We start from the raw sequence: 15,698 nt of genomic DNA, 5'->3' as shown, positions 1-15,698 counted from the left end.
TATATATATATATATATATATATATATATATATATATATATATATAAACGGAACAAAAATGCAATAGAGGGCATTAAAACATTCGGGCAGATAGGTGGACAAGAGAAACAACAAAAGAAAGGACAGGCAAAAAAATACGGAACATTCTTGGCTTTCTTTCATCGGTCAAGTTCCAGAAGTCACAATCATTTCGGGCAGTTACACTTGAGATGGTTCAATCTGGTTGCCCCAAAAAAAGTCTAAGCTAAGAGCATTAGGCCCCTTTGTGAGAAAGCTAGCAAATGTGTACTGCAACAAGGGTATGTATAAAAACCCCTTTGGTCATGAATGACCATGGGATTTCACCTTCAAAGTTCCCCTCCAAGGCACAAGTCTGGACAAGGTCGTTTATGGAAGACCAGCAGTTGCCCATGCATACCAGCCTCCCCTCTCCACACCACTGATGTTCTCCAAAGGAAAGGCATAGGCCGATACAGCTTGGCACCAGTGACATCACAACTCATTTCTACAGCCGAATGAACTGGAGCAACATAAAATATAGTGTCTTGCTCATGAACACAACACAGAGTCTGGTCTGGAAATCAAACTCACTACCTCATGATTGTGAGCCAAACACTCTAACCACTGAGTCATGTGCCTTCATACATAAAAAGATTTGGATAGCAAAGCCTGCAGACGATCAAGTCCATACATCCTGAACTCTAGTTTAGCATGCTGTAACATTTAAAGATCATCATCATTGTTTTCCATGCTGGCATGGGTTGGACAGTTTGAAAGGAACTGATGAGCCAGAGAACTGTGCCAAGCTCCAATGTCTGATTTGGCATGGGTTCTACAGCGGTGCCCTTCCCAACATCAAACATTTCACAGTACCAGAACAACTGAGGTCACCAGTGACTTGCAAGGCAAGATCCGTCATCTGAGGGGGTGTTGTATTGAGCAAGGTGGCTCTATCCCAGATGATGAGAGGTTAAAGTATGATAGAGGCAGAAACAGGTGTCGTGCAGTAGAGGAGATACATGGCTCCCCCACTTGGAAAAGGAAAGAGGATGGTGATAAAGTGCCAGCAAGTTACAGGAAGGTGAACATAGGTGGTCTATTGGATTGGAAGGGGTGAATGGGAAGGTCAGTTGATGAGTGTTGAAAGGAGACCACCTTAGTCATGCTTGCCCATGGTGTGCTCTGCTCTGTCAACCGTCTTCCTCCATCCATATTTCATCCCCTAAATCCAAAAAAGCACTGGTGATGGTGCCACATAAAAAGTACCCAGTACACTCTGTAAAGTGGCTGGCATTAGGAAGGGCGTCCCACTGTAGAAACTAAGCCAAAACAGACTATGTAACCTGGTGCAGCTCTTGTTAAACTATCCAACCCATGCCAGCATGGAAAACAGATGTTAAATGATGAACAAAATTCTGAGACTGGATAATTTCAGCTATGATTTTAATGCCAGCAATGCAGATCTCAATAGCAACATTTGTACAAGACTTTTGCTTACATTTTATCAACTATTGGAAACCACCACAATAACAAACTGGATGCACTAATTACATCTTGCTAGTTGTTTTCAATGATATATCTGAAGCCACTGCTGATACACTTCAGAATATGCCAAGCTGAAAAATGAAATTGTCTCAAGATATTTACCAGCAAATTAGAAACAAGTTCTCGGTGAAAGTTTAAATCAATAATTACTGAGTGTCAAACTTCTAAGCCAAGGCTACAACTTTCAATCTCAAACAATCAAAGGATATAAGAATTATGGTATTAGAGAAGTCCTCATCAACAGCTTGGATTCTAACAGCATTTGGCAACAGCTTGTTGAACACAAATCACATAATCTAGAAATCACTTTCCAACAGGATGAAATATGAGAAATCATGCAAAATCTGCCAGAATCCTATATGAATAGTCTTCAACTAATGCAGTATGACCCAGCAAAACACAACCAAATTGAAAAAGAAACAAAGACACCAAACTGGGATTCTATAAACATGGCTACTTTAGAGCCTAAATGTTTGTTTTATGACCTTACCAAGCACTCTACGTAGACTGGAAAGTTCATAGGCTGACTATGAAGGAGTGATGCTAGAGCTATGAAACCTTGCATGCATTAAGTTCAACTCCTTATTAACAACTGCATTGTTTCTTTCCAGTAAACTCACATCTAACTGTTCAAAGAAGACTTCAAAGATAACTAGTTGTGACTTCTCTTGAAAATGGACAAAATTTGGCATCGTAGTGTTATCATGTACCTGCAGAAAAATGGTTTAGCCCCCACAAGGACATTCATGCTTGCTACATTAGGGGACGATGCTCCAGTTTTATCAATAGTGCAAAAGTGGGTAGCTGAATTAAGGAGGGGAAAGGAGACTCTTGAAGATGACCCAAGGTCTGGACATCCTGAAACTGCCACCACCAATGAAAACATTGTGTTCACCACATGATGATGGATGACAGGTGATTGACAATAAATCGAATAGCCCATACTACTAGCATATCCTGTGAGAGAGAGTTGAGAATATTCTGCACAATGAACTTGGCATGAAGGTTTCTGCTCAATGGGTAATACATCTGACACCAGATCAAAAGTGCACCAGGCTGATCAAGTCACAGGAAAATCTGACATTGTTTCAGGCAGATCCAGCTGGTTTCCTTGAATTTTTCCTAATCTATGTGTTAGTGTCATCACTTTGAGCCTGAGATAAAGAGACAATCCATACAGTGGAAATACTTCTCACCTGCTCCAAAGAAGGTCGGGTCATTTCATCTGCAGTAAAGGCGATGGCCTGTCCTTTTGGATGCAAAAGATGTTCTTTATAGACAATTTTCAAAAGAGTCACACCATCAAAGGAGAGTACTCTGCCAGTTTGCTGAGGCAGTTATGAAAAGCTAAATCAAGACCAAACTGTCAGGAAAACTGACAAAAGGGATCTTGTTTCAACAGGACAATGCTCCAGCACACAAATCCTTACTTTCAATGGCTTCTGTGTGACTGTGGCTTTGAACTGGTTGATCACCCTCCCTATTCTTCTGATTTGGCCCCATCTGACTATCATTTGTTCACCAACATGAAAAAACACTTGGCTGGGAACCAGTGCCACAGGGATAATGATGTAAACACTGCTGTTGATGACTTTGTTGATGAAAGCCTCTTCACAAATGGGATCCAAGCACTGCAATGCCAATGAAAGAAGTGTTTGGACTGCAAGGGAGATTATGTTGAAAAATAAACCTCATTTGGTCACATTCCATGAGAGTATCTTGGTCAGCCTATGAACTTTTCAGCCAACCCTCGTATTAGTGGCTAGTCAAAGACACAAGATACAGTATATACAACAAAATAGAGTTCAATGCTACAGTCTACAAAATGTGAAGCCTTGTGCATATTGTAGAAATTAATGTTTATATTGTGAAGTACTTGGTGATAAGAAGAGCATGCAGTATCATAAAATAAAAATCAAGCTGAAAAGCATGATGCATAACAACAAGAAGATTAATGGTTTTCTCTGTTGTGATGTGTATTACATAACTAAGGAATACAACAAATGGTGACATGTTATGCTAGTCAAGGTCAGTCCAACCATTCCAGCATAGAAAAACAGGCATAAAATGAAGATGACAGCAATAATAATATTGTAACAACAATAGAGAAAGTGATTGTTTTTTATTTCTTTTATTTATTTATCTATTTATTTTTTCCAAATTGATTATTAAATTCTAGATCACAGTTCCATATTACAATCAGATGTTTTGCCTGCAGAAATGTCTTTCATTGGTCAAGACGTTTTGGCCAGTCAATGTCCACAGACTGAAAGAAATATAAGAATACAGTAAATAAATCATTGAAATTAGAAGATATGAGAAAACTGTGAAGACAACTCATTGAAGTGTAAAAATTAGTTTGTGGAGGCACATGGTTTAGTGGTTAGGGTGTTGCACTCCTAATTGTAAGATTGTGGTTTCAATTTCTGGATCAAGCAATGCATTGTATTCTTGAGCAAAACATGTCACTTCACATTGCTCACATCCACTCACCTGGTAAAGATGAGTTATCTAGTGACGGATCAGCACTCTATTGAGGGAAAGGAATATAAATTCCATAGAATCTTGGAAACTGGCCTTATGAGCCAGTTTCCTCAGGTCCTCAGGAAATGACCTCAGGAAGGACCTTTGATCCTCTTTTTGAAAGATTAGTTCAAAGTTAATAAAATATACTGATTCTGAATTATATTTATAGTCAAAGAAAGTGAGAGCTATTTCAGATGACAATAGCTGTCCTGAAACTGGTAGAAATAAATTAAACAGACACACGCATCAATAGCCAAGTGAATCGGAACCCTAATTGTTGCCTTTAGCTTGGAAATAAAAGTTCCAAGTTCAAATCTAAACTGGAACTATGTACATATTCATGAATAAGAATCTGAGGATGAACTGAAGATTGAACCAATCAAAACACAGAGTAAATCTAATTATTGAAAGTATTTATTTTTATAAAGTTGAGATTAATAACTTGAAAAAATTGTTATCTTATTTAATAACAATGCATTTCAGACATTTGTATATTTAGACAAACACAGTGTGTGTGTGTGTGTGTGTGTGTGTGTGTGTGTGTGTGTGTGTGTGTGTGTGTGTGTGTGTGTGTGTGTGTGTGTGGTGTGTGTGTGTGTATGTGTGTGTGTGTATTTACTTGCTGAATTTAAAGGAATGAGCAGAACCTATGACTTTTGCAGGTCTTTTAAGATGGGTGAGACTGATGCTGTTAATATTGGTTTCAAATTCTGGCACAAGGCCAGCAAATTAGGGAGAGTAGGTAAGTTGATTGCATTAACCCCAGTACTCAACCGGTACTTATTTTATTGACCCCGAAAGGATGAAAGCAATTTGAACTCAGAATGTAAAGACAGACAAATTGCGGCTAAGGTTGGCATGCTAAAGATTCAGCCCGCTTGCCGCCTTGTTTGATGCCCTTAATATTACATTTGAATAGCTGCTGGAAAAACATGAATTGGGAAGAGATTCTAGAGGGACAATGTTTGGACTGAGTACAGTAGTTATTACAGGGAAAGTGGTGCACCAAGTGGGGGGCTAGAGGTGAAGAGATGAAATGAGTGGATGGATGGAGTGCCTGAGTAGTGGAGGAACAAAAGCAGCCAGCTCCAAAGGGCAAAAGCTGTTATGGTAGTTACAGCAAAGGAAGAGAAGACAGCAAGCATGAGGGAAGAGGCTAGAATGTGTCCACTTGCGATAGAGAGCCTATCAGCTTCATGACTCTTCTCTGGACACAATCCAGGATAAGGGTATGCATCACAGAACACCGTCCTGGATGTAGGAACAATACTGCATTGTGGGTTTCACAGTGTGTGTGTGTGCGTGTATGCACAAGAACCTATGTCTATGTGTCTTCACACTGTCACCATTTGAGCAAAAATGGTATCATTTGTTTGTGTTTCTAGTATAAATATATCCCATAGGTCAGAAGCTTCACCATGTGAAGACCAGCAGAATAAAAATACCTTGCTAGAAAAACAAGATTCATCAAAAGAAAGGACTGCAGAAAATTGCCTCAACACATCTTATTTAATCCATGCTAGCATGCAAAAAGCAGGTGAAAAAGAAACAATGGTGACAATGATGATCTTCTTATCAGACCTCTAGAAAAACTACATTGTATTTATAAGGAACAGAAAATCAGCAAATCTAGAAGATTGCAGCTAGCAGAAAACAATTTCTATGCACACAGCTGGCATAAAGCAGTTTCTACAATATATTTGATAACTTTCAAAAGAACAGGCACCTTAATTTCCATATAAATCAACTGCAGCAAAAAATGATTAAAATCTTTATCAAACTTGTTCTTTAGCTCAAGATACAAAGTCATGAGCTTTAGATCTAAAGTATAACTTCCATAGAGTTTGAAAATTCTTTAAGCTGCTCTTATAAAATATACAAACAGCAGATTATGTATAAGGCAGGAGTAACTCAGTTATGTGTAAGCTAATACACCCAAGACAGTACAAACCGTAATATGCCACTAAATCATTATTTACAGTTAGTTTTGGAATTCCAATAAGGCAACACTTAGTTGGCCTCACTGGAATTCCATAATGGTGGCTTTCCATAAAAAAACATCACAGTACCAACACACAAAATACATTAAGTTAACTAAAATGAAAATGTGTTCTTACCACAACATCCAGTTCTAAAATATCACAGTCAGTTTTGAAAACGCAAGACAAATTTGGCTGAGTTCTTCCAAAATCACCATGAACAAATTCTTTCACATAGCTGATAATTTCATTGAAGAAAAAAATCATTTGTTGAGTTTGTTTTTCAAAAGTATTCAGAGAATGCTTACAATAGATTTAGTTGTACAAAAATACAATGACAACTTCTCACAAACATCACTTTTTGCCATCAAATATATTTATTCTTAGAACTCTCCTCTAAACAATTTTTTGCCCAGTAAATATATTTTATTCAAATTCCAATAAAATCACTTCTTAATAACAACATTTCTATGACGTTTTGCGTTCCTCATTTAATTAGGTATGCTAATTAATACATTTAAGTATGCAAGTTAATGTTATCCTAGTGGCAAAATGGGGGAAAAAATCACAAAAATAAACATTTTAAAACTGAATTTTTATACTTAAAAAAAAAATGACATGGCAATCAAAATCCTTTATTAAGGATGTCCACACCTTGACATACTATGAGCAAGTCACTTATGATTCCTGTACCTAAAGGAGGCACTAGGCCTGCAAATTCACAGGAAGCAGGGCACTCGATAGTATTAACCCTAGTATTTGACTAGTACTTTATCAATGCTGGGAGGATGGAAAACAAAGTTGATCCCAGTGGAATCTCAACTCAGAAAGTAATGAGTCAGAAGAAATACTGCTGGGAACAGTATGGCCAAATGATTAAAATGTTCTCTTCAAAACCATGAGATCTCAGGTTCAAATGCTATGCATGGTATCTTGGGTAAATGTCATTTTCTGTTACCTCAGATTGATCCATACCTTTTGAGTGGAATTAGGTAGAAGAAAACTGTACAGAAGATCATTGGGTGAAACACCTATTATTCAGCCTTATAGCATACTATATCACATTATATTACATTAAGGTCATACATGTCTGTGGAATACTCAGCCATTAACATGATTTAGGAGCAGACAATTCAGTTGATCGAAGAACTGAATCTTCATCAAACAATGGAGATCCAACTCATACATGACCTTCACACACAGAGAAACATGGATTACATAACTCCCACCCCCCCGCACTTAGTATGCAAATAGGCACCTTATACCTCGACACATTTTGGAGAAGTAGTACAGAGAATCATATCAATGATAGTACTTGACGAGGTTTACTGTTTTATCAACTCTGAAAGGATATAATTCATCATCATCATCATTTTCCATGGGTTGGAAATGGCGCAAGACCGGGGTGTCATTGCCGAGTTTGATGTCTCAGAGATGCTCTATGAACTGGTCAGCCAAGCAGTGTCCTGTTGACCGACGTACAGAGAAGGGCAGAAAGAGCAGAAGATGCAGTAAATGACGTTGCTAGAAGTGCAGATAAAGGAGTCGTTGATATGATAGGGACGATGATGGGTGCCTGTGAGGATGGTGGTGTTGGAAAGGTAGGGTCAAGTGCTGCAGCATGGGCGGGGGCAGAGGAACAAGCCAGGTTGTTTTCCATTGGTTGGACGGTTTAACTGGAACTGGTAAGCTGGAGAGTTGCACCAGGGTCCAGTCTATTTTAGCTTAGTTTCTATGGCTGAATGCCCTTCCTAACAGCAGCCACTCCATAAGGTGTAGTGGGTGCTCTTTACATGTCACTGGCACTGGCCACGACTATGATTTCACTTCTCAAGCAAAGCAAATCACCAAAGGTTTCAGTCACTTGTCATCGCCTCCATGAGACACATCTGAAGATTATACTTCACCACTTCATCCCACATCTTCCTGGGTCTACCTCTTCCACAGGTTCCCTTCACAGTTAGAAATCAACACTTCCTTACAAAGCTGTCCTCATCCAGAATATAAAATGATGTAATGAAGTTGTTCTCATTCAGAATATGAAAGGATGTAATGAAATATCACTGGGTATTTTATCTGGTGCTCTACCAATTCTGCCAACCCACCCACCATGCACAAAGCAAAAGTAAAAAGGATACGTTCCAGCCTGCGTAGAAAGACTGAGGCGAAAGTGATTGTCATTAACTTTTGTTGCAGACATAAAGTGTATCAGACGTTTACGAGATGCCAGGGGACGCCTGAAATGTAAAATAAAATAAAAAATAATCTATTGTTTATTCCAGTTGACATACTTCTACAGCTATTTAAAGACATAGACATTCACATTCAGAAACACATAAAACACTTACACACACATGCATTTATATCAACTGCTGTAATTCTAGATGTATGCAGACAAATGCAAAAACACCAATTTTTATACACTGAGGGGTAAAAAAATAGTGATATGTTTACATTTCCTGTGAACAATATATCTTGTAGCTCTATAGTTTTGAAGATTATTGACCAAAAAACCCTCACTTGAAAAACAAGGATTGCCAGCACAGGAAAATACTAATAAAACAATAGAATGAATATATGCATATATATATATATATATATATATATACACACACACACACACATCCGGCTTAGCATCCCTAATCTTGCAGGCTTGTAATTGCGGGTGCCATGTAAAAAGCACCCGTTCCAGTGTAGACTGTAAAGTGGTTGGTGTTAGGAAGGGCATCCAGCCATAGAAACCATGCCAAAACAGCCTTTCAGCCAATCAACTCCTGCCAAACTGTTAAATCCATGCCAATGTGGAAAACAGACATGAAATAATGATGATGATGATATCGCCGCCACTTTAATCACCATCAGAATAGCTTGCACTACATCTGAATAGCTTGCACTGCATCTGAATAGCTCTGGCAGTTTCTGCATGGAGTAAAGCATCTCTGGTATTTATTTCACCTACGATTCCAGCACTGTGTGTGGGTATGTTTCTCTTTTCTTTCTCAATCTACTACTTCTAATATGTAACATCATTTACAAAGTTTTAAGATAATGAAGATGCATAAAGGAATTCATCATGAAAATGAACACACTTGAAAAGAAAGGTAGCAACCTTCACAGGACTTACCTGTGCAGAACTCGGATAGGTGTTTTCTGAAGAATAGCCAAATCCTAGAACCAAGACAAAAGAGTGCCTTCAGAATTTTCAAGAGATTTACAAAAATCTCTTAGCAATTTCTTAACATATTTATTAACTGAATTTCTCAACAGTGAAAAAGAAAGAAAATACAGAAATATGGATAAAACTCACCTTGTAAGTAGAAAGTGCACTTAGTTGCTCTTCTGTCAGTGGTTTCTGTGACCAGCACAGAGCTGAGTAACTTTTTGTCTTATCAATTTCTCCCTCCTTCAGATTTCCAATCTCCTCTCTACAATAACAATGTTGGACAATTAGGGTCAATACATTACAGTGATTTAATGAAAGGTGAAATGTTAAATGAAATTTCAAAGTATGCAACCACAATCATTTAGAAATTAAATATATTCCTTTGTAACCCATCTTCACTGCTCCTTAACCCCCCCCACACACACACACACACAACACACAGACACAGCTTTGTCTTTAAGAAGTTGCAAACAGGAATTTAAATCAGCCAGTAAACTTAATTTTGATTCTTTAGTTTAATACAGAATGCTGCCACTGCCACCACCGTTCATCATTATCGAACATTTACCTTCCATGCTGGCAATGGGTTGGAAGGTTTGACAGGATCTGACAAGTTGGAGGACTGTATCGTGCTCTAATATCTATGATATAGCTTCTACAGCTGGATACTCTTCTTAAAGCCACTGGGTACTTTTTTTGTAGCACCAGCATTAGTAGGGTTGCCATGTAAATTGCAAGACTGAAAGAACCTCCTCAACATTTTATTTCTTTTTTTGTATTTGTAAATTCATGGCAATGGCAAGATATTTGCCAAAGGTGCCACTGCAATGGCATTTAGGGTAAGAGTTTTTTTTGCCAAGGCCTCAAGTCAACACAATATTTGTGAATGGAAATTGGTAGACAGAAACTGTCTGGAAGCATAACAGATGGATTTGTACCTGTAATTAAAAGAGTTGGCCATCTCACCCTGTGTCATGTTGATCCTGCATGAAAATTACATAATGACACATGAGTCTGTGAAGTCCTCAAACACATCTACATCAATTCAATGAGGAAGTAGTTGAGTTCCTCAAACAACTAAACACTCATCACTGCAAACAAAGATCATTATATAAATGTATGAGTTGGATGACTTTGCAGATTCAGAGAACTGCTGAAGTTGTTATTTTTTTTAATAACAATTAAGTTAATGTTAACATATTTAAGGCAAAGATCACAAAAAAGCTGGTGAGAAAATATATTTAATTCTTTCGTTACCAACCTGGCCAAAACTGGTTCTGTAGTACAAATGTTTTGCTTCCGTAAGTTTTGAATTAAAATCTTCCACCAAACCTTAGTCACAATTTATGGTCTTAACATTAGCTTAATAATAACTAGGTTATTTTTCTAAATTCTTTGTTATATTTAAAATAATTGAAATAAACACAGAGCATCTCAAAATAAATACAGTAAAGAAAGGGCTAAGCAGTGAGGAAAGATTACACTAAACAATGGCTAAATATTTTGTTTGTGGAAGTATGGGAGATAACTTTGAACATGATTTAGTTTCCTTAGATCTCTTCAATGAATTTCTCATCACTACTTTGAAAGGTAATGATGAGAGAATCACTATATTAATATAGAATATTGTAGACCGGTGAGTTTAAGAAATTAAAAAAAAAATTCATACTGCTAGATGCCACTTGCATGAAAATACAACAGTTAGTGTTAACATAGTTAAAATTCAGAGGATATTCTTTCATCATCATTTTAATGTCCACTTTTTTTATGCTTGAATGGGTCAGATGGAATTTATTGAGGCAGATGCCCTTTCTGCCACCAACCCTTATGTGTTTCCAAATAAGGTTGATATTTTCCCCCCAAGGACAGACATGTTGTTCATGGAAAACTGGAAATTACTAATGTGACAATAACACATATTTACAGTTATCAGAGTCAAGGAGATATACCAACACACACACACCAACATATATATGTAGGTGTGTGTGTATGTGTGTATTGAACCAGTTAAGATAAATTTATAGTAAAAAACAAAAAGAAAATTCTTTGAGATAAAAACAAGAAAGTATTTATATTTTTATCAAAATATGCTACCAGTTTCAATCACTTAAAAAGACAATTGAGTCATGCTGAAATAAAAGGAACATCATCAGTTGGATTTTTAGTACTTACCTTGAAACAGCCTGTAAATCTCTGACAAAAATAGATTTTGTGCTCTCATTGATTTTCTAAAAGAAAAAGAACAAGTTTAAACCACATCATTATTATCATTATTGTTATTATTATTAAGGCAGCGAGCTGACAATCATTAGCACACCAGGCAGAATGTTTAATGTTATTTTATCTGTCTTCACATTCTGAGTTCACATTCCACCGAGGTCAGCTTTGCCTTTCATCCTCTTGGGGTCAATAAATTATGTACCAGTCGTCGATGTGATCAACTTACCTACTCCCCACAAGTTTCAGGCCTTGTGACTATAGTAGAAAGGATTATTATTATTATTATTATTATTATTATTAAAGCAGCAAGCAAGGAGCTGAAATAAATAGCACTAAGCAATTCACCTGATGCTCTAATGACTCTGCCAATTCACTGCCAAGATAAATTTTATTATAACAAGAGATAAATATTATCATCACTGGTTAAGTTACTTTACTAAAGTGAAAGTAATACGAGATTCCAACAGCATTTAAACATAAAACTAAATGCCAATAATATTTTTTCTTTATTAGATACAGAGAAGATAACTTTACAGTGCTCACTAGAAGAATCTTGATGTGGAAAAAAACAAATAATTCTTACATTCTTCATCTCCACAAAATCTTCAGCAGTAAAATTTGATCTTTTGGAATTGATCAATTCTATGACAAACGGTCGACCTACAGAGATAAAAATCAAAGGAATTTTATTAACACTGTATGGTCAAGGAACAACTGAAGCAATAAACAAAAAGAATCATCAACATCATTTTAATGTCCATTCTTCCATGCCTTGCATGGGCCAGACAAAATACATTGAGGTAGGCAAATTTTCTATGGCTGGATACCCTTCTGCTACTACCCTTCACCTGTTTCCAAATAAGTTAATATTTTATGGAAAATTGGAAATGAAGGATATCACTTGTATGACAGGGACACACAATAGCAATTACTGCAAGCTGTCACAAGGAGACACTAACATATATGCACATACAGACACACACGACTTACTTCCTTCAGTTCCATTTACCAAAACCACATTGTGGAAGGAATCCATAGAAGGGATAGTCCCAGGAAGACATAAGAGGAGGTGGTGAAATATGATCTTTGGTTGTTGAGCCTCAGAGATGATGACAAGTGACCAAAGCTTCTGGCAATTTTCTGTGCTTGAGGAGACAGTTAAATGAATCATGGTCGTTGCCAGTGCTGGTGACATGTAAAAAAATAACACTCAGTACACTCCATAAAATGGTTCATGTTAGGAAGGGGCTTCCAGCCATAGAAACCAAACCAAAACAGATGATAAGCCTGGCACAGTTCTCCAGTTTACTAGTCCCAATCAAACCATCTAACCCATGCCAACATAGAAAATGGACATATGATGATGACGATGATGATGATGACAACGACTCACAAGGCCTTATTAGTTCAGCAACCTTAACCACAGAACTGTCATACTTCATCTCCTTCCATATGTTTGAAAATGCCTGTATTCAAACCCCGAACTTTCTTAATATCAACCCACTTGTATGGATTTAACATTAATCTTTTGATGTAAATCTCATAATTTGAATGATGTTATGATATTTTGGTGGCTGAACACCAGCATAATATATACCAATTAGTCAACACCAGTACAATATATACCACTTCATCAACAACAGGATATATCTTATATTATAAAAGAGAAACTGATTTCCATCTGTCTATGGAATAACAATATCTATGTAGAGATAGGGAAGAAGGGAAAGAGAAAAAGTTGTTGTTGAGAGAGAAATATAGTGAGGGAAAGAGAGTATGTGAAAAATAGATAAATAGGTGGTGTTATCAGCTTAGTAACTAACAAGTTTTAATTAATAGCACAGGAATTTTAAGTGCAAGTCTGTCAACACAATGCAACACAAACTTAAAAAAAAAACTATGTGTGTGTGTGTGTGTATAATATATAATACACATGGTTATTTTCTTTTGGTTGTTTGTGTGAGTATCTGTATGTCTCTCAACGTATAGACAAAGCAATGCAGACTTTAAAAAGAGACTTTCACTTTGAACAATTTAGGAAGGTAGGTGCATGATTAACAAATATTTTTATTAGCAGCATAATGACAGGTATAAATTAAAGTTAGAGGTATTTTTTTAAACCACCACCAAAATTTTGATTATATTAAAAAGTGATTAAAACAAGCAATCTACTCATTAGAAATATATCCAAAAGTCATTTTTCATAATCCAGCTAAGTTCTTTAAAAAATGTATCTATCGCCGTCATCGTTTAACGTCCGCTTTCCATGCTAGCATGGGTTGGACGATTTGACTGAGGATTGGTGAAACCAGATGGCTACACCAGGCTCCAATCTGATTTGGCAGAGTTTCTACAGCTGGATGCCCTTCCTAACGCCAACCACTCAGAGAGTGTAGTGGGTGCTTTTACGTGTCACCCGCACGAAGGCCAGTCAGGCGGTACTGGCAACGGCCACGCTCATCTCACTCGAAAAACCTCATCAATCTCATTGCAAGTTATACTTGATGAAGAAAGAAAAAAACCCCAACATTCTTAAACCTGCACAGAGATATACAAATATACAGATAAGTACATTGTTTTAAGTATAACATTTAGAAATTTCAAAGACTACAAAATAGAATCTTAAGAATGAGAAATCTAATAACTCAGCCTTTCTCCAGCAATTTCTTCACTGTTTTGTTAACCTATTTCTGTTCGTTTCAATTAATTTTAAAAACGACAAAAAAATTAAATTAAAAAATTTGCTTTCGAACGTAGATTAACATGAAATTTTGCTGGGAGATTCTAATTTGCAGATGGATGCCCACAGCTCCGTAAAGAAGTGTCAATCTCTCAAAGAAGTGGGAGACCCAGGAAGACATGGGATGAAGTACTGAAGAACGACCTCAGGAAGCCGAAACTTTCAGGCAAGATAACAAAGGACCGATATACCTGGCACCTGCCTGTACTTAAGAAGACCTTATCCCATAACAGAAGTATTAAAACTAATCCTGCTGGAGGTGTAAAACGCTTGCAGTGGGGCCACATAAAAGCACCTACGTGGTGCTACATAAAAGTGCCTATGTGGCATCATATAAAAACACCTGTGTAGTACCACATAAAAGCACCAAGCACACTTTGTAAAGAGGTTGGCATTAGGAAGGACATCCAGGCATAGAAACCGTACTATATCAGACTGAGTCTGGTGGAGCTCCCCAGCTTGCCAGCTCTGGTCAAACCATCTGATCCATGCCAGAATGGACAACAGACATTAAATGATGATGATGATGATGATGACAACGACTTTATAACAGAAAGTTTGTATCATAGAACCAAGAGCAGTTTCAGACAGGCTGGTATCAAAAGGATTAAATAAAATCAAACTTGCAAGAAATATTGCCTATAGTAGGATATGAACTCACAACTCTGTGAGTCAGGAGTGTGGCACCTTCTCCAATTGTCTATGAAATATATAGTAAATGAATAACCAAAAGTAAGTCAGCTTTAAACGTTTCTTTTAGAATCCAGTGTATTACTGGTATGTATTTCCTAACACAGGCACACTGCTTCCTAGTAAACAAAAAAAAAAGGAAAGTAAAAATTGATCTTGTCAGACTTTCAATTGGGAAATGTAAAGCATTGAATGGATGCAGTGAAGTATCTAGTTTTGATTTTCTCCCTCTAACACTTACAACTCATCGTGAATTAAAATTTTTTTAAAAACTATGTTTCTTTACAAATGAAGAATTACAAGTGACTATTTCAAGAATACAATACTTACCATTGCCAAGCATTTTCACATCCACATCTTCACGACCAGATGCAGAAAACTTACATTCTGCAATGAGATTATTTGAGATTTTAGTAACATGCTTTGGAATAATCAAATATAAGGAAATCAAAATGTAAGGAAAAAAAGAAGTGATGTATATTGCCTTTTTTTTTAAGCTTGAATTGGGTAAAAGAATTTAGGATATTTTAAATATAACTGTGAGAGGACAGAAAAGAAATAAACTTACCAACAGGTTCATATCGTTCATTTAAGACATTACAAATCAGTTCTTGTACTGATGTTTCATGTTTTTTAACTCCTTCAATTAACCAAGGGGTTTGACTTAAGAAACGTGAATACTTGTTGTATCGACCTGAAATACATAATGTTGAGTTATTAACCTTTAAGCATTTAAACCAGCCATATCCAACCCAAATATTCTATCTGTTTTATGTTCAAGCTGCCAAGATCTGGACCCTTACACCAACACTACAATGTCATTCTAAAAATATAC

The 15,698-nt window shown here is 36.8% G+C and overlaps 1 protein-coding gene across 1 annotated transcript in view; it reads right to left on the bottom strand.

Moving 5' to 3' along the window:
* Window positions 1-3,650: 3,650 nt before the first annotated feature.
* The window catches only part of LOC106867916 (tRNA pseudouridine synthase Pus10), a 40,761-nt gene continuing 28,713 nt past the window's right edge, over window positions 3,651-15,698 (bottom strand). Inside the window, exons 10-18 of the mRNA XM_014912987.2 lie at window positions 15,432-15,557; window positions 15,194-15,250; window positions 12,017-12,093; window positions 11,386-11,441; window positions 9,358-9,475; window positions 9,175-9,218; window positions 8,189-8,287; window positions 6,189-6,288; window positions 3,651-3,811 (exon numbers count right to left, since the gene is read on the bottom strand). Of these exons, the coding sequence (XP_014768473.1) occupies window positions 3,773-3,811; window positions 6,189-6,288; window positions 8,189-8,287; window positions 9,175-9,218; window positions 9,358-9,475; window positions 11,386-11,441; window positions 12,017-12,093; window positions 15,194-15,250; window positions 15,432-15,557 (716 nt within the window). The 3' untranslated portion in view covers window positions 3,651-3,772. The remainder of the gene's footprint in view (window positions 3,812-6,188; window positions 6,289-8,188; window positions 8,288-9,174; window positions 9,219-9,357; window positions 9,476-11,385; window positions 11,442-12,016; window positions 12,094-15,193; window positions 15,251-15,431; window positions 15,558-15,698) is intronic.

The sequence above is a fragment of the Octopus bimaculoides genome, chromosome 11 (assembly GCF_001194135.2).
Source record: "Octopus bimaculoides isolate UCB-OBI-ISO-001 chromosome 11, ASM119413v2, whole genome shotgun sequence".
Lineage (NCBI taxonomy): Eukaryota > Metazoa > Mollusca > Cephalopoda > Octopoda > Octopodidae > Octopus > Octopus bimaculoides.
The sequence above is the reverse complement of the archived record's forward strand: the minus strand, read 5'-3'. Positions and strand labels throughout refer to the sequence as shown.